The 19,783-nt window shown below is 46.6% G+C and overlaps 1 protein-coding gene across 4 annotated transcripts in view; it reads left to right on the top strand.

Annotated features, from left to right (window-relative positions):
- Positions 1–13,151: 13,151 nt before the first annotated feature.
- The window catches only part of Rptor (regulatory associated protein of MTOR complex 1), a 351,571-nt gene continuing 344,939 nt past the window's right edge, over positions 13,152–19,783 (top strand). For 3 of the 4 annotated variants that reach the window (XM_004655257.2, XR_006638996.1, XR_006638995.1), the window contains exon 1: positions 13,153–13,531. In XM_004655257.2, coding sequence (XP_004655314.1) covers positions 13,370–13,531 — 162 coding nt within the window. In that variant the 5' untranslated portion in view covers positions 13,153–13,369. Of the gene's footprint in view, positions 13,532–19,783 lie in introns of all 4 variants that reach the window. The other variant, XM_045159731.1, reaches the window with a different exon arrangement.

The following is a 19,783-nucleotide window of genomic DNA, read 5'->3' as shown; positions in this document are numbered from 1 at the left end:
AAAATAAAAATCGGAACCATGAACACAACAGCTTGGAGGCTGCGCTCCTCCATCCGCTTGTCTCCTCAGGAGGCGCGTGCCAGGGGAAGGTGGGACTTTCAGCCTCACTCTTGACATGCCCCTCTGATTAAAAACTGGAGAAGAGAAAATATGAGAGGAAGACGGAGACTTACAGGAGAAAACATAACGGCCACAACTCTGGCAAAACTTGAGAACACAAATTACATTATACATTTCTCCTTGGCTGACAAGACAATCTTGCTAGAAGGGCTGCTGTTGGGGAAGGTGGCATGAATAATGCACAGAGGAGGGGATCTGGCTCCAGCACAGAGCGTTCTGAGGGCTCGGGCACCGATGTCCTGGCAGAGCTGCTGCAGAGGCCTCCTCTGTGTCCTCGTTCATCCCCTGTGGCCACCAGACAGACCTGATGTGTGACAGGCTCTCCAGACGAGACTAAGAGACAGAGCCGGGCAGCTGGGCCGCGGCAGCAAGCCTCCTCGCTGGAAACATTATCCAGATGGATAAATGGAAAATTTTGTCCTTTTCATTTTTTCTCTTTGTGCTTTCTGATATTTGCCTGCTGCAGAAGGAAAGCGGGACCCAGGCTTCTATCTGCTGCCTAATGTTCCCGAAGCTGTGCTTGGTTGTGTCCTGGAGTGGCTGTGCATTCCCCAACAAACACCTTCCAGGTCACTGTCCCCACACTGCACCTTTGGGAATGAGAATGATGCCACTCTTGAGCCCTTTCTGCACATTCTGAAGCTTTTTTTCTTTCTTTCTTCTGAGTTTTTTGAGAAAGGGTCTTACTCTAGGCCAGGCTGAACTATGTAGTCACAGGGTGGCCTCAAACTCACAGCAATCTTCCTACCACTGCCCTCTGGGTGCTGGGATTAAAGGCATACACCACCATGCTCAGCACCTGAGTCTTTAAAAAACTTTTAAAAATTATTTTATTTTATGTTTTATTTATTTGAGATAGATAGCAGAGAGGTTCAAGAAAGGGAAGGAAAGTGTGTGTGAGAGAGAATATAAATGGGTTCCAGGGCCTCCAGCTGCTGCAAACAAACTCCAGACACATGCACTACCTTGTGCATCTGGTTTACGTGGGTCCTGGGGAATTGAACCTGGGTCCTTTGGGTTTATAGGCAAGCACCTTAACTGCTAAGCCATCTCTCCAGCCCCTGAGTCTTTCTTGAAGGGCATACCTCAAAACAAGAATGAGATACCAGGCCTGGGGAGATGGCTCAGTAGTTAAAGGTGCTTGCTTACAAAGCCTAACAACCCTGGGTTTGATTTCCCCAGTCTCCACTTAAAGCCCACTGCACAAAGTGGTGCCTGCATCTGGAGTTTGCAGCAGCAGGAGACTCTGCATGCTCATTTCTCATTTAGGGGCTGGAGAGATGGCTTAGTGATTAAGGCACTTGTCTGAGAAGCCTAAGGACCCAGATTTGATTCCCCAGGACCCATGTAGGACAGATGCACAAGGTGGCACATGTGTCTGGAGTTTGTTTGCAGTAGTTGGAGGCACTGGCATGCCCATTCCATTTGCCTTATTCTCTCTCTCTCTCTCTCAAATAAATGAATAAATAAATGAAATATAAAAGATATTTTTAAAACATAAAATTTTTTTTAACATTTCTATTTTTTATATAAAAAGAATGAGATAAACCCTAAGGGGGAAATTACTACTGTTGTCACCAAATCATCCTCTAAACACTTATGTACTTATGTTTATGCCATAGATTAATGGCACTCTCACTTTCGCTTAGAGAGGTTTCTCTTCTCATAAGGTGGTGACCATTGGGTGATTCAAAAATGGCCAAAGTGAAGCCAGACATGGTGGCACACACCTTTAATTCCAGCACCTGGGAGGCAGACAGAGGAGGATCACCATGAGTTCGAGGACACCCTGAGAATACAGAGTGAATTCCAGGTCAGCCTGAACTAGAGTGAGACCCTACCTCAAAAAACAAAAGAAAAACAACAATAACAAAAACAGCCCAAGTGCTGAGAAGAAGTGGCAGTGGTGTGTTCAGCACTAAGTGAGACATCTCTCTCACATCCTCCAAGGCTTGGGGACCATTGTGGAAGAGGCGTTGGAAGGGAAAGGCTGCTTACAGCGCTGTCTTCCAGACACAAAGTGGCTTTGGTAGTCATGTCTCACAATGGTTGACACTGCCTACACAAGACCTGCATAATAGGGTGGAAAAAATGATAGCATCAAAATAGAATAGAGACTAGTAGGAAAGATTGAGACACCATTGTCTGCTTATCAAATTTGTAAAACATCCAGATAATAAAACTATGTGTGGGGGGAGTTGGAGGGATGGCTTAGTGGTTAAGCACTTGCCTGTGAAGCCTAGGGGCCCTGGTTCAAGGCTCAATTCCCCAGGAACCACGTTATCCAGATGCACAAGGGGACACATGTGTCTGGAGTTTGTTTGCAGTGGATGAAGGCCCTGGCATGCCCAGTTTTTCTCTCTCTCTCTTTCTGTCTCTGTCTGTTGCTCTCAAATAAATAAATAAAAATGAACAACAACAAAAAACACTATGAGGAAAACAGACAATATAATAGCACTCATTTTGGGGAAGGTGGGATGACATGCTGGCTTGATTGTAAATTGCAATGATCTTCTGGCAGATATCTGGGGTGTTTTAGGACTTTAAAAGTTAGTGCTTATGAGGCTCTGAGTCTAGCTTTGGGGGTACACTGATATACCATGAAAAGCCTACACCTTTTCTTTACTATGGATGGAATTGCATCTCCCAGGAACATGTTTTAGTGATAAGCCTGTGCCTGTGTGTAGGACCTTATTTTTAAAAAGGGTCTTTGAGGCTGGAGAGATGGCCTAGCCATTAAGGCGCTTGCATGCAAAGCCAAAGGACCCATGTTTGATCTCTCTCCAGATCCCATGTAAGCCATATACACAAAGGTGAGGCAGGCACAAGCATCTGGTGTTCAACTTCATGGGCTGAGGTCCTGGCATGCCAATTCTCTCTCTCTCTCAAATTAAAGAGAGAGAGAGAGAGAGAGAAGAGTTTTTGCAGATGTGTGTGAAGGCTAAGTGAAGATGAAAGGTGGTCCTCAGCCAGTGTGGCTGGCATCTTGGTAGGCAGGTGATGCTGGTGGCAGAGGGTGGAGAGATGCAGCTGCAAGCTGAGGCATGCCAGGGTTGCCAGGAGCCTGGAGAGGTCGGGAAGAGTCTCTCCAGAGCAGAGCCACTTCTCCCACTGGCAGCTTGGCCACACAGTTACAGCCTTCAGGATATGAAATGATAAGCTTGTTGTTTTAAGCCAATTTGTTGTATTTTGTTACAGTAGGCTTAGCCAATGAATGCACCTTGTTTGACCTTTTCCTTGCCTTTCTAGGAAATCTTGTAGCACCTTATTTACAAATGTATTTTTTTTTTAAATATATGGGTTGGAGAGATAGCTCAGTGGTTAAAAGTGCTTGCTTGCAAAACTTGACAGCCCAGGTTCAATTCCCCAGTATCCACGTAAAGCCAGATGCACAAAGAGGTGCATGTGTTTGGAGTTTGTTTGCAGTGGCAAGCAGTCATGGTGTGCCCATTCATTCCCCCCGCCCTTTCTCTCTGTGTCTCTCTCTCTCCCTCCTTGCAAATAAATATTTTTAAAAAATTATGTATTTATTTGAGAAGAGGGGGGGGAGATGGAGAGAGAAAGAGAGGAGGGAGAATGGGCTTGCCAAGCCTTCTTGCTGTTGTACAGAAACTCCAGCTCCACTTCATGCTTCTGGTCTGATGTGGGTACTGGAGAATGGAATCCAGGCCAACAAGCTTTGCAAGCAGGCAAGCAAGCAAGCACTTTTCATTGCTAAGTTACTTTGCTGGATCCACCTTTTCCCTTTAAAGCTCTGGGCAGCCATTCTTCCCACACCCACATGGGGGTTTTCTATAGTTCTGCAAGTCTGTCCCTTCCCCTCCCCCAGAGTTTGCTCTGGGCAGAGTCAGCCTGGGCCTGGCTGTTGGGGTGCCTTGTGCAGTCTGAATATCTGGACTGTCCCTGACAACACTTGCTTTTGGTCCCCATTTCTTACTTTTTTAAAATTTTACTTATTTGAGAGAGGGATAGAAAAGAGGAAGAGAGAGAGAGAGAGAGAAAATGGGCACGCCAGGGCCTTCAGCCACTACAAATGAACTCCAGATGCATGTGCCACCTTGTGCATCTGGCTTATGTGGGTCCTGGGGAATTGAACTTGGGTTCTTTGGCTTCATAGGCAAATGCCTTAACTGCTGAGCCATTTCTCCAGCCCTCTTTCTTTTCTTTCTTTCCTTCCTTCCTTCCTTCTTTCTTTCTTGGTTTCTTTCTTTCTTTTGGTTTTTGACATAGGGTCTTGCTATAGCTAAGGCTGACCTGGAATTCATTATATAATCTCAGTATGGCCTTGAACTCTCATTAATCCTTCTATCTCTGCATCCTGAGTGCTGGGATTAAAGGCATGTGCCACCACACCTGGCCCCTCTTTCTTTCTTTCTTTTTTTTAAAAATATTTTTATTTATTTATTTGAGAGAGAGAGAGAGAGAGAGAGAGAGAGAGAGAATGGGCATGCCAGGGCCTTTAGCCACTGCAAATGAACTCCAGATGCCTGCACCACCCTGTGCATCTATCTTATGTGGTTACTGGGGAACCGAACCTGGGTCCTTAGGCTTTGCAGGCAAGTACCTTAACTGCTAAGCCATCTCTCTAGCCCCTGGCCCCCATTTCTGCCTTGGGGTCCTGTTCACCTGAGACATTCTCAATCCCATATGTTCACAGTGATCCCAGGCTCTCTGTGCTCTGTGGGATGATGTGGCTGGTGATGCAGAGATGAACCTGCCTCACAGAGCTTCTGTCTAGTAGCGTCTGTCTGTGTCTTTCCCATTGCTGGGACAAAATACCTGGCAGAAAATCATTTAATGGAGGGAGGGCTTATCCCATTTTACAGTTCTAGGTTACCGTCCATCATGATAGAGAAGGCCTGGCAGCAGGAGCTTGGAGCAGAGCTGCTCATATACAGTCCTCATTGTAGAAGCAGAGAGATGGATGCCGATTCTCAGCCAGTTCTCTCCTTTGGGTACAGTTTGGGATTCCAGCCCATGCAATGATGCCATCCATAGTTAAGATGGCTTTTTCCATCTCAATTACCTAATTAAGATCATCTCCACAGGTATGCATAGAGGCTGATCTAATCTACATAATATCTCACAGGTGATTCTAGGTTCTATTAAATTGACAATATAATACAGCACACTGGGATAGAGAGGTGGCTCAGTAGTTAAAGACGCTTGTTTGCAAAGCCTGATGGCCTGGGTTCAATTCACCAGTACCCACAAAAATCCAGATCTCCAGGATTTAATTCAGCACGATGCTTGGGAGTCACAGACGTTATGTAAAGATGGTATAACATAATCAACATGGCTGAGAGGAGACAGCTGGTTTACGATTTGTACTTTCATAAAGGTGGGATCTTATTGTAGATGGTAACACTAAAACAAATTCAGTTTGTATATTTTTATTGGATTACAAATTTCCTTGTCATAGTTTCAGTCATGCTTTACACTTTTTCTCTTAACACTGTCTGCACTGGACACAGGCCCCATCTCTGGAATTCCATCTCCAGGGACCTGGGAAAGGAAGGAGAGTTGTCATTAATGGAAACTTTGACCTGGGAAGGGCACTAACTTTTATCCCTTCTCCACAAGAAATTCTCCAGGGCCAGGGGCAGTGGTGTCTTACCTAGTAAAGTCTTGGTCTCTGTATCTAGACTGACTGGTCAGGGTACCCTGGTTGGAGGCCAGACTCAGAGGGGACTGGGCGTCAGCACATGGCATGGCAACTTACTCTTGCCTTGCTCCAAATTCTGTGCTTCCCAGAGGGGATCTTTGATGCCACCTACCAAAAAGTCCCCTTGGAAAAGCAGCCCCTAGATTATGAGGGATAGGGCTACTGGACATTTCCTGCTTCCGCTCAGGGTTCACGTCTGTTCACCCCTTGCCTTGGTGCACTCCACTGCTCTTCCTTCAGAATTCACATCAGCATGTCCTGAAGTCTCTGTGCTTTAAAGTTCTGAAAGCTATTCTTTTGGGAAATTGGGATTTCTAGTCTGTGTGTGTTGTTTGTATGTATAGGTGCAGTCGCAAGAGGTGGAGACCAAAGGAGAATAATGAGTGTCCTTTATCATTTCCTTGAGGCAGAGACTTTGAATGCAGAGCCGTGGTTTCCCCATGCTCCAGAAATTCTCTGGTCTCTGCTTCCCACAGAACCAGGGTCATAGAAGTATGTGACCATGCCCAGCTGCTTACATGGGTCCTGGGTAATTGAACTTAGGCAGTCCCAGTACCTCTCAGGCCCTCATGCTTGTGTCAAGTGCTTATACCTCCTGAGCCTCCTGAGCTATTGTGAGAATTGGCATGCCAGGGCCTTCAGCCACTGAAATCAAACTCCAGACACTTTTGCTACCTTGTGTGCATGTGTAACCTCTGTGCTTGTGTCACCTTGCACGTATGGCTTAGATGGGACCTGGAGAGTCGGACATGGGTCCTTAGGCTTTGTAGGCAAGTGCCTTAATCACTAAGCTATCTCTCTAGCCCATCAGGTGATTTTTTCTAAAGATGGGCTCTCATGTATCACAGGTTGATCCTGAACTCATTATATAGCTGAGGATGACCTTGAACTTCTGATCTTTCTGCTTCCCACTCCAGAGTGCTGGATTACTGGTGTAAGTCACCTCACCAGCTTTGGCTCTGTTTTGTGCTGGCTCAAGGAGGCGGGGGCTGCATACACACACAAAGACGACAATTCTTACTGAAGCTATATAGGTAGAGGGTGATGTTTATCTAATTAGAGGCTTTTATTTATTTTATTTTATTACTTATTTATTTTTTCAAGAGAGGGTCTCACTCTAGTCCAGGCTGACCTGGAATTCACTATAGTCTCAGGGCGGCCTGAACTCATGGCGATCCTCCTACCTCTGTCTCCTGAGTTCTCGGATTAAAGGTGTGTACCACCATGCCTGGATTTAATCAGAAGCTTTTTTTAAAAATCACTACCACATAAGTACTTTATTCATTTATTTATTTTCAAGCAGAGAGAGACAGAGAATGGGCATGCCTGGCCTCTAGCCGCTGCAAATGAATGCCAGATGCATGTGCCATTTTATGCATCTGGCTTTACATGGATACTGGCAAATTGAACCTGGGTCATTAGGCTTTGCAAGCAAGTGTCTTAACTACTAAGCCATCTCTCTAGCCTTAATCAGAGGCTTTTGTCACCATGGTGCCCATGTTACACAGGAGAAACTTTCTGTTAAAAGAGGGATAATGTTATTTCTGCTTATCCAAATCGACATGCTTATGGTTAATAAATAAAATACATGCAATGTAGAGGACGAAAAACGCATGTGTAAACATCCCCATATTTTTAGAGGGAGGGAAAGGAAGAGACAGACGTGCGGGCTCAGCAGCCTGCATTTCTGAGGGAATGTGATGCTGAGTCCATTACACCCCTCCCCACCCCTCCCCTCCCCTCCCCTCCCCTCCCCTCCCCTCCCCTCCCCTTCTCTTCTTCTTCTCACTTGGCTGTCAACAAAGCATCTGACCTGCAGAGGGGGGTGGCTTGCATACTGCTAAAAACAGAGTAATGATGCTCAGACAAAAGCAAAAGTACTTTGCATCTATTTTGGTTTCTTTAAGCTAAGCACAGATTTATCTGGAAAGCACTGGAGGGAGCTGGCTGGTCTCCTGTGTGGAAAACAATAGCTCAGCGAAGCACCCACCTTTCTCAGCTTTTCTGACCTCTAGTCTTGCTCATGACTCTTGATGACAAACACATACTTTGCCCTTGGCTGATTTAATGGAGAGTCTGAAGTGTTGGAGAATGGCCTGTGTGTGGAGCACCACAACTAGGATGGCCTTCTGCCCTGAGGAAAGAAAGGTTTGCTCTATAGCCAGGTGTGGTGGTACATGCCTCTAGTACCAGTGCTTGGGAAGCTGAGATAGAAGAATCACTGTGAGTTTGAGGCCGACCTGGGGATAGAGTGAGTTCTAGGTCAGCCTGGGCTCGAGTGAGACTCTACCTCTTAAAACAACAAAGCTTTTGAGAGGGAAAGAGAGAAAGAAAGAGAGAGAGAGAGAGAGAGAGAGAGGGAGGGAGGGAGGGAGGGAGGGAGGAAGGAAGGAAGGAAGGAAGGAAGGAAGGAAGGAAGGAAGGAAGGAAGGAAGGAGAGAGTTTGCTCTGTCATGGTGGGCCTTCAGGTGAGTTAGGAAGCTGTGAAAATCCAGCCCCTCAGTTTTGCAGGAGGGGTTGGCAAGGGATTTTTCTGAGCCACTTATCCAGAACCTCTTCCTGCCTCAATGTGTCCTGCTGTCACTTCTTAGAAGTCCTCCTGCTCCCACTCTCAGGTTCACGGGTTCTTTTTCATTTGTTTTAAGGCACGGTCTTACTCTAGCCCAGGCTGACCTAGAACTCACTCTTAGGCCTAGGCTGGCAGTATGGCAATCCTCCTACTTCAGGCTCCCCAGCACTGTGATTAAAGGCAAGCACACCCAGCTCTCAGGCTCTCAGATGTGTTCCCTTGCTCATTTGCTGTATCTTTGGAATCTGGCTGCCAAGTTGTCTGAGTGTTAGGGCTGGCCAGGGTCATGTGGTCTACCTTCATGGTTCAGGATGAGTTTCCTCCCTTTCTGTTGGGCACACTGAGGGTCATTCTGCTCAGCTGAGTCAGGGCTGGGCCTAGAAGCCCTTACTCTCTCCCTGCCTGAGTTGGTAGTTTGATGCTGCCCTTTGGGGTGGGTTCAGAGGCACCTAGCTATGAGTATCTGCATTCCCATCTTGGGCAGAGATTACGAGACTGAACAGACAGGGTGTCCTCAATTCTGCCTCCATTTTAAAAAATGTTTTATTTCTTTTTATTTATTTATTTATTTATTTGAGACAAGAGAAGGAAAGAGAGAGAGAGAAAGAAAGAATGGGCAAGCTAGGGCCTCCAGCCACTGCAAACAAACTCCAGATGCATGTGCCCCTTGTGCATCTGGCTTACGTGGGTCCTGGGGAATCGAACTGTGGTCCTTTGGCTTTAGCAGGCAAGTGCCTTTACTGCTAAGCCATCTCTTTAGCCCCTCCTCCTCCATTTTTATAGCTGAATAAGATCAGGTTTTGTGAAGTTTTGGAGATTCATAAAACCTATTTTCATGAATATATGCTTTTCTTGAGAGCTCTACGGAAGCTGATGTCCTTGCTTACAAAAGAGAAAGTTGGGGGTTGGAGAGATGGCTTATCCATTGAAGCACTTCCTTCAGGATTTTTTTTTGCAGTGGTTAGAGGCCCTGGTGCACCCATTCTCTCTGTACACATCTGCCTCCCCTCAAATAAATAAAAAAAAGTTTTGCTTTTTTAATTTGAAAAAAGAGAATATTGGAACTATTGGTGCAAGTGGCCCAGCTGATTACTTACCATGACTTTGAGAGTATCCAGGTGAGAAATATCAGTCCTTGAATTTTCTGCAGATTCTGATGGGCGGCTGGGGCTGACTGTCTTCCCAAAGCCTGGTTCTACCAAGGGCTTGTCTAGGACCTGAAAGGAAGCACCCAGGATGCACCATAAGAGGGTTATTTTAAACAAAATGAGTCTAGCACATTTGTGAACTTTCAGGTGGTGAGCTGGGCTGTTACCAGTCTCTTCATTTTTTATTTTTATTTTTGGTTTTTCGAGGAAGGGTCTCACTGTAGCCCACAACAGAAATTCACTCTGTAGTCTCAGGGTGGCCTCGAACTCATGGCAATCCTCCTACCTCTGCCTCCTGCATGCTGAGATTAAGGGCGTGCACCACCATGCCCTGCTCTTCATGGTTTTTACACGAATCAAAGAATTTTGACCCTGCTTATGCTCAGAAATGCATTTTTGTTTAAATTCCTTATATCAGTCATGGAGACTGAAGGCAGAGGCTTACCTTACTGGTGCCCGTGGGACTTGCTGGTGTGGAGAGTTAGATATATATATATGTAAAAAAAAAATATATATCTAAAATATATGTAAAATTTTCCTTTTTCTTTTTGTTTTGAGGAATTGTCTCATAAAGCCCAGACTGGCCTTGAACTCCTGATCCTCCCGTCTTCACGTCCTAAGTGCTGTGGTTACAGGTATGCACCACCATGTTCAGCTTCTGTGTGTGTGTGTGGGGGGGGGGTTCATCTTCAGTTCAGGACATGAACCTGGGAGGGCTCTTGGTTCTGAGTCACATCAGTGAAAATGTAAGGTTTGGGAGTGATCAAGACCATGCAAACCACTCTGAGGCAAAGCTGAAAGCTTATTTGGGAAAAGCGCGAGCTGCCAGGGATGACTCTCATGAGCGGAGCACAGCCCACTGAGTTTTCAGAGTGGGCTTTATCGGGCTTCAGCTGGCGGAAGGGGAGGAAGGAAAAAAGCTGAAGAAGAAAGGCTCCTTTAGGGGACAGCTAAGATAGCCAGGGAGAACAGTGACAGGGAGAACCAGAACAGTGACCAGGTGACTTACGAGATAAGGGGACAAGAATACCATGACCTGGGGGCATTGTTTGGCAAGGCAGGGATAATGGCTGGGCAGCTTCTTGGGGAATGTGGATAATGTACTTTCTTATGTGTCTGTTGCCATCCTGCTCTCCTTGGTGACTCCATATTGGGAGCCTGTCCCGGTCTAACAGAAAGCAGCAGAGGGTGGTTGTACTCTGTAGTCCTTTTGTGTCAGGAGTTTGGAGAACGACATCATAGAAGTCTACTGGGTGTGTCTTTATGGAGGGCCCACTACAGGATGGAGCTGAGCCACTGGAGGTGGCTCTGGCTGCCTTTATGTTACCATCAGGGTTTCCTGAATAAAAAGTAGGCTCCCTAGTCCTGTCTTCCTGCTCCACCTGATTCAGAGGTCTAGGCATCTTTATTTTAATTTTTTGGTTTTTCGAGGCAGGTAGGGTCTGACTCTAGACCAAGCTGACCTGGAATTCACTATGTAGTCTCAGGGTGGCCTCAAACTCCCAGAGATCCCCCTACCTCTGCCTCCTGAATGCTGGGATCAAAGGTGTGAGCCACCACTCTCGGCAAGCATCTTTATTTTTAAAGTTTCCTCAAATGGTGCTAATCACTAGCCCACTTGGACTTAGGCTCCCTGGCTACCTCTCCATAGCATATCTAGAGCTCCGAGAGTTTCCCAAGTTTGTACCCCCTAGGCTGATGCAACTGCTTTTTCCAGGTTACCAAGCCAGTTAGGAATGAGACAGGTTGACCATCACTGCTTTTTTGCAACTGGCTTTGGCAAGAGTGGCTGGAGCAGAGAGCTCTCTGCAGCCTAGGAGAGGGGGAGGGGCCAGTGGCGAGGCTTTGACACTAAGCTCGGGAAGAGGTAGTGCTTTCTTCTTGAGACTCCACAGCTCTGAAGCATCTGCTGGTGGCTTTGGGGACATTCTCCCTGTCCTCAGGAAGCAGACAAAAGGGAAGGGGAAGCCTCCTTGGGTGTTTTGGTGTATTGCTCTGAGGTTCAGTGTGAGAATTGGGCTTCTGGTGATGCAGTAACCAAATGAGTATTTAAATAATTCAGGTCTGCACTCTCTTAAACACTCCCTAAGTGCTGTGTGAGAAAGACCTTGGATTGCAGCCTTCCCTCTCAGTTGAAAGGAGCTCAGATAGATACCACCAGCAATGTGGCGTAGACTGCCACATGGTGTGGCATCCCTGGGCTACTCTGAGGAGCAGGATCTGCAGGAGATCAACTTGAGACATTCGACTACTAAGGCATACAGTTACTTTTGTAGCTGGCCAGTGCTAAAACTCAGTGGCAGCTCACTATATTCTAGGCACCTTCACAAGCTAATTTTATCCATCTAGTTATATTCTTTGGTATTCCAATCAAAATTTTAGGAGATTAAGAGAGGCTTCTTTGTACCAAAACCCAGGTCAGAGTTGAGCTGGGCCCCTCTGCCCACCTGAGCTCCATTTATCTAATGACTCAGTGTCTCACTAGACATCCTGGCTATCCAAGAGCAGCACAGTACGCCACTTTAGGTTTATATTTCCACTGCAGTAACACTGTTCTCCACAGATGGTCAATAAATGAGATTTACTGAAGTAATGCGGGAGGCTTGCCTCCACAGGCAGAAACCTACAGCTTTAATAGTTTGCACTGGAAATGGTATCAAAATACTAAGCTGCTCAGAAAACAAGATGGATCAGAAAAATATTGTCATCGACGAAATTTTTTTTTCATTTTTTTTGATGGAAAAATTAAAGAGAAAACCCCAACATTCTCTTGCAATTATATCAGTGGGGTTTTGTTTTTGTTTTTTCGAGGTAGGGTTTCACTCTAGCTCCGGCTGACCTGGAATTCACTATGTAGTCTCAGGGGGGCCTCGAACTCATGGCGATCTTCCTACCTCTGTCTCCCGAGTGCTGGGATTAAAGGCGTGCGCCACCACGCCCGGCCCCAACAAAAAACCTTTTTAAAAATAACTGAGTGGACACAGTTTCAATCGTAGGATTGATTTTCGCAACACGCATCTACAGAGCGAATGGGCTATAAACTAGGGAGCGCCAGATCGCGGTAACGGGAGTAAAGGGGGGGGGTGGGGTGGGGTGGGAACATCAGGGTCTTTATCACATCCAGAGAAACGTGGAGGGAATTCTTGAACAAATTTGGCCTCGTGGACACGCCGTAGACCGCGGTGCACGCTGGGCATTGCCAATATGGCGTCCTCCTTGATGTGCTGATGAGAAGAGTTTCACTGTAGCTCCAAATCAGAGGGCAAAACTCCCCTAATGCGATAAGCCCACTTTACCTGTGTCATCCGCGGGTCTGTATCGCGCGTGCCTCGGGCTGGTTCTAGGGCAGTAGAGAGCCACGAGGCCAGAGGCCAGGGCCAGCCAGGCCGCGGGGAGCCGGGGCTGAGGGAGCGGCTGCGGGCGGGCACGATGGGCCGGTCCGGGCTCTGGTTGCGGCAGCTCGGGCTAGTGCGGGACCCGCAGGGCTGAGAGCGGCTGGACGAGAGCCGAGGTCCCTGCAGCCGGGTCGGAGCGCGGGAAGGCCGACGCGTGGAGGCCGAGCCGGTCCGCGTGAGGCCTGAGCGCGCTCGCGGCGCCTCCGCAGCTGCCCGCGGCCTGGCGCCCGGAGCCGGGGGTCGAGTGCCGAGCCCCGTGGGCTGCCCGGGCCCCACTCGCCTGCGCCTCCCGCGCGCAGCCCCTGCTGGGGATCTGGGACTTCCTGCCCCGAACTGCGCCCTTGGCACACGCTTCGTTCCTCGCTTCCCCGACGGCCCCGAACTTCACCTCGCCCGCCGGGGTCCGCGCACGTTTGTAAGGCTGGAGGTTCTCGAGCGCCTGCTGCCCAGGACGCCCCCTCCCCCTCCCCTGATGGAGGCCGAGATGCTGCAGTCGCCTCTGCTGGGACTCGGGGAGGAAGATGAGGCCGACCTTTCCGACTGGAACTTGCCTTTAGCTTTTATGAAAAAGAGGCACTGTGAGAAGATCGAAGGCTCCAAATCCTTAGCTCAGAGCTGGAGGATGAAGGATCGGGTAAGTGATTCCCATGCCACCCCTTGGACTTGGTAGCTTGAACAACGAGGAAAGTTCACAGCTGGAACAGTGCCCTTGGGAAAGTGCTGGTGTTATTTTGCAACCACGTGTTTTAAGGTATCTAAAAAGCGAAAACTATTTCCGACTCCGTGGTTTTGATTGCAGATGGAAAAGACTGTTTTGGCTAGCGTTTACTCCCAAGGGTGGTGGTAATTCAAGCAAAGTTTTAATTCACAAAATAAAAGTTACACAAAGTTGAAAAATGCTTCACTGCAAATATTCTAAGTACACTTTGGTGTTCTTTTTACAGGAAAGACAACTTGTATCCGTGTGGTTAGCCCACTTCTGTGGTTAGTGTAGTTTTGTTTTTAATATCCAGGTTTGAAGAAGTGCAGAAGTCTGATAGAGTGCTGGAAACAAGATTACTGGGAATGTTTAGCTAGCAACAAATTAAAGAAAAGTTATTTTAAAGATACAGTGGGCTTTCTGCTCATCTTGAAGCCAGACTCCTGTCGTTGTTATTATTATTATTTTGTTGCTGTAATATGGAGACAGACTTTGTTTATTGGAAATCAGAGAGTGGTGTATGATGGGTTGGAACTGGGGTCCAGGCTTTAGGGAGTTCTCAAGGTATTGGAATGTGGATAGTGACTCATGAAGCAGTGAAAACAGCAAGCTATTTCCTGGTGCCCAGAGCACAGGGCTGGCACTACATCGTACCTGTGTGCCTGTGCACTTGTGATTTATTTACTTGTAATTTATTCTCCTTTCAGGCCATTTTGATTTACATGAACATGTCACTAGTATGAAAGGGGAAATTAATGTTAACAGTCATATGATTTGCTCTGTTTATTACAATTATAATATAGATAATTGTTTTTAAAAATATATTTATTTACTTATTTATCTGAGAGAGAGAATATGGGCATGCCAGGGCCTCCAGCCACTGCAAATGAACTCCAGATGTATGGGCCACCTTGTTGTGCATCTGGCTTATGTGGGTTCTGGGGAATTGAACTGGGTCCTTAAGCTTTGTAGGTAAGCACCATAACTGTTTGGGCCATCTCTGCCAGCTTCTCCCTCTCCCCCCCATGTTTCTTTTTGGTGTTGTTTGTTTGTTTTTGTTTTTTGCTATAGGGTCTTGTAGGCCTGACTGGCCTTAAACTCAATGCTAATTGGTGGGATTACAGGTGTGCATCACTGTGCTGTCTTTTCCTCTCTCTCAATGTGAAGTCTTAACAGTTTGAAATGTTAATGCTAATTCAGATATTTTAAAATACAAAGTAGTCCATCACTACACATAAAACAAACCCATGGGGATGGATGTGCAGTTTTCAGGCAGTGGATTACCAAAGTGTAATGTGGCAATGACAGGCAATCACTTTGGCTCTGGCCAGTTTGGGCAGCAGGCACTGTGGCCAGTCTGTCCTACCATGATGGGGTGGCCTCCTGAATCCCTATGCCAGGGCATCTTTATAGAGGTGGACCTGCCACCTAGTTGTGCTGTATGAGGAGCTGTGGCTGCCACTCCTTGGGGACTGTTCCTTGTTGGAGGGAAAGCTCAGTCTGCTTCTTCCAGAGACTGAGGTACAATGCCATGTACGTTAATCTTGTGTGTAGTATTATTGCTTCTAAGCGACCTTTCTAGTGGCTCTCTTACAAATTCCTAAAACTGATATCATCACTGGGGTTGACTGACAACTCCATCGCTCCTCAGCCTTTTCTTTGCCCTCAGTCCTGTCTCAGCAGTACCTGCTCTCAGTTGACTTCTTGCTTTTGTTTTGTTTTGAAACAATCTCCACTGTTACATTCTGAATTCTCAGTTACTATTTTATATTGTTACTGTTTTAAGCTAGCTTGTTGTTCAGCTAATTCTATATGTACCCTTAGTATTTTTGATGTGTGATTGCCAGATAACTAGACATCTACATGAATTACAGTTCAAAATGAACCATTCATTGACCTTTGTCTAGTCTCATATGTATACATCTCTCCTGTTTGTGGTTTTATTTATTTATTTTTTAAGGTAGGGTCTCACTGTAGCTCAGGCTGACCTGGGATTCACTATGGAGTCTCAGGGTGACCTTGAACTCATGGCGATCCTCCTACCTCTGCCTCCTGAGTACTGGGATTAAAGGCATGCGCCACCACGCCTGGCTCCCCTGTTTGTGTTTTATTGTGATACTTTATAGTTACTACAGAATTTGTTTTTTTTTACTGGAAAGTGGACAGGTGGGGATAATTGGTCTCAGATGTATTTTTTGCCTGGTATGTGTAGGATGGATGGAGTAAGACCCTGCCTGAAAAAGCAAACAAGAGACCCCCCCCCCGAAAAAAAAAATAAAGAAATCCTTGATAGCTATGCTTGTGCACATGCAGGTAGGACCAATGACAGATTGACCATCTCCATGCATGCTGAGCCCTTGACGGTCATCCTATATGGATGGACACTGTAGGGTGTTGGCAGACAGTCTGCACTTGTGGCAGGAGGAGGTGGGTTCCTAAACTAGTCTCCAGGTGTGGGTACATTGTTTTGTAGCCACACTTTGAGTGAGCCTGGAGTAAGCAAGTAGATAAATTTATCCAAAAATGGGCAGTGAATGTTTGGGATGTCTTCGGAGTCTGGGCGACTAGGAGTATTTGTCATCCTTCACTGTTCTCTCTGCTTGCTTTGCCTTGCATCCCCCGCAGCTTTGCAGTTAGGTTCTGCTCCATTCATGGAGATTGTGAACCCATTTGACCTCTCAGCTGCATTCGACACAGGTCCCCCCATGTGAAGCTCATTCCTCCTTGTCTCTGGGTCTGCTTCTCAGCCTCCTTTACTGTTTAGCACCTAAGTGGGGTGTGTCCAGGGACTTGGTCTGTTCTGTGCTGCTCTCACCTGGCCTGTGCTTTCAAGTCCTGTTGATAGGTTGGTGACTCAGAAATTGTCTTTAGATAGTTTGGCATATGGATATATATGTGGCATATGTGTGCAGGCACTTGAATGTGCGTGTAGACCGGAGGTTGAGGTTAACCTTTGAGACAGAGTATCATGTTGTACCTAGACTTCATCTGTTCAGTTAGTGTGGCTGAACAGTGAGTCCCAGGGATTCCCCTACTTTGCCTCCCCAGCATTGGGATTATAGGTGCTTCATGATGCCTGGCATTTCACGTGGGATCTGAGGATCCACCTCAGGTCCTCGTACTTGTGCGGCAAACACTTTGCACTGAGCTAACTTCCCAGCCCCTCTCTTTACTTCTGATTACCCTGAGGTTCCAGTGTCAAATGCCTTTTATTACCTGGGATGCCTTCATCACCATTCCCTTGGCTGGACACTGCAGATGTGTAGTTCATCTTTAAGTCTGTCTTCTTCTTCATTCAGCTAATGTCATCATAGACCTGTGAACTAGCTCTAGAACATTCTTTTTGTTTAATTAAAAAAATTTTTTGTTATTTTTTTATTTATTGATTTGAGAGTGACAGAGAGAAAGAGGCAGATAGAGAGAGAGAGGATGGGCGCGCCAGGGCCTCCAGCCACTGCAAACGAACTCCAGACGCATGCGCCCCTTGTGCCTCTGGCTAACGTGGGTCCGGGGTAATCGAGCCTCGAACTGGGGTCCTTAGGCTTCACAGGAAAGCACTTAACTGCTAAGCCATCTCTCCAGCCTTCTTTTTGTTTAATTTTTAAGAGAGGGACAGAAAGAGAGAGAGAATGGACATTGCTGTGGACATTGCAAGGTTACGTCACTGTATGTGGCTATGTGGGACCTGGAGATTTGAACATGCATTCTTAGGCTTTGCAGGCAAGTGCCTAAACTGCTAAGCCATCTCCAGCCTGCTTTGGAGCCTTCTGTCTCCACTGCTGCAGTTCAGTCGGCAGCTATTGAACCTTGTCTGGGTGATGACATGTGCATCCTGACTGGCTCGTTTACCTGCTGGTTAAGACGTCCATGAGATTCTGCTAATCCCTTTCCCGCATTCTGTTGGCTTCTGACATGCCAGAGGAGGGTTCACACTCCTTCCTGGCTCTTGTGAGGTGTCTGAGCTGTGTTCACACTCCTTCCTGGGTCTTGTGAAGTACCTGATCCGTGTTCATACTCCCCCTGGGTCTTGAGAAGTACCTGAGCTGTGTTCACACTCCAGCTCTTGTGAAGTGCCTAAGCTGTTCACACACCCCCTAGCTCTTGTAAAGTGCCTGAGCTGTGTTCACACTCCTCCATGGCTCTTGTGAAGTGTCTGAACTGTGTTCACATGCTTCCCTGGCTCTTACGAAGTGCCTGAGCTGTGTTCACACTTTGTGATCTGCTGCCCGCTTGCCTTTTCTGCCTTGTGGACAAGGATGTTTGGAATGTTCTTCCCTCTGTTATTTGTATACTTCATTGTTCCCATTAAGATCTTGGTCACTTCCTCAGAGAGGCCTCCTGGGTTGATTGGTCTGAAGACTAGAGAATCTGCCATAGGCTCATGGTCCAGTTAGTCTGTTGAACAGAGTAGTGAGCAAGGAAAAACTCTTCAAATGTGGTGGAATGGTGGGACTGACATGAAAGTTCTGTCATATGTGCCCTGTGTCATGCACATGCTTACACTCACACATGAGCGCACACACACACACACACATATCATACACACACCAAAAAAAATGTGTTGATTAAAAAAATGAAGAAATACAGCAGTGACTTTGGGATGACTCAAAAGGCACCATGGTGCTGAGAAGAAGTGCAAAGCCGTGCTCAGCCCTGAAACATCGCTGTCACACCTTCCAAGGCTCAGGGTCCATTGCAGAAGAGGTGGCAGAAAGAATGTAAGAGCTAAAGGAAGGGTAGGACTGCTTACCATGTACTCTTCTAGACACACAATGGCCTGGATATCCATGATCTAGCAGTGCCTGACACTACCTACACAAGACCATCACAATAAGAGGAAAAGATGATAACATCAAAATAAAAGAGAAACTGAGCCAGACATGGTGGCACATACCTTTAATCCCATGAGGCAGAAATAGGAGCATCACCGTTAGTTCAAGGCTACCCAAGACTATGTAGTGAATTCCAGGTCAGCCTGAGCTAGAGTGAGACCCTACCTAAAAAAAAAAAAAAGAAAAGAGACTGATTGATGATTGAGAGGGGGAGGGGATATGATGGAGAGTGGAGTTCCAAAGGGGCAAGTAGGGGGGATTATCATGGTTTATTGTCAATTGTTATGGAAGTTGTCAATAAAAAAGTTAAAAAACTTGAAGAAATGGTTTATGAAGGACTCCCATCTTAGTTCTCTCTTAAGGAAGTTATTTAGGGATCATTATCTCCATGTTATTTGAATAAATGGCATACCCAAAGTTGCAAGTGATATGCTGACCATGAAAAGAAGAAGTACTTGAGAAACAAAGCTTAGTTGTGTGTGTGTGTGTGTTTTTCTCTTGGGTTTATCTTTTTTTTTTTTAATTTTTATTAACATTTTCTATGATTACAAAATATATCCCATGGTAATTCCCTCTGTGTGTGTGTTTTTTAAGCAACAAGAGTGCTGGGAAAATGCCCGAATAACGGGTTAAAGGTGCTTGCTTGCAAAGCCTGCCAGCCTGGCTTCAATTCCCAAGCCACCCATGTAAGCCAGATATAACAAGTGGTGTGTCTGGCATTCTTTTGCAGAAGCAAGAGGCCAAATTTTAGAAACAACAACACAACTGAACTATCATCATGCCTCAAGTGAAGCATTTATGTGGAGACGTTGCAGAATACATAGTTCAGAATCCATGGAGAGTGGGCATCTTAGGTAGTGATGCCATAGCTAGATGGTAGACCAATACTAAGCAGAACTGATGGCAGTGCAGGGGTGTCCTTTCTCCTGTGCTCTTGGGGTTCCTGAAGTCCTTCAGGAGTCCCTGAGCTCAGTGTTTTCTTACCATAATGGGAGTTGCTGGCTTTTACTCTCTGCTACTACGGGTTCTTGATGGTATAGGTATGGCGGAGGCTGAAGCTGGGGCATCTTATCATGAAATGAGTACCTTGGAGGCCAAGCACACTTGTGGTTATTGACAGTTGTCTGTGTTCATTGTCACACTTAAGTTCAGAACATCCCAGTCTCGCTTGAGAATGTCCTTGATAAAATGGTAAAGTGACTATTGTGACTGAGTCTCACCCCAGAGCCTGTGCCTTTCCAGTTCTTTGTCTGGTGACCCTTACGCTTCATGCCAGTCTGTTGGCTGCTTGGAGGGGATTGTGGCATGTGGAGGAGCCTCTGGAAGAGGATGAATGGGGGGGGGCAAGGGAAGC

The sequence above is a fragment of the Jaculus jaculus genome, chromosome 9 (assembly GCF_020740685.1).
Source record: "Jaculus jaculus isolate mJacJac1 chromosome 9, mJacJac1.mat.Y.cur, whole genome shotgun sequence".
Taxonomy (NCBI): domain Eukaryota; kingdom Metazoa; phylum Chordata; class Mammalia; order Rodentia; family Dipodidae; genus Jaculus; species Jaculus jaculus.
Note: the sequence above shows the minus strand (reverse complement) of the source record. Positions and strands in the feature narration are given on the sequence as shown.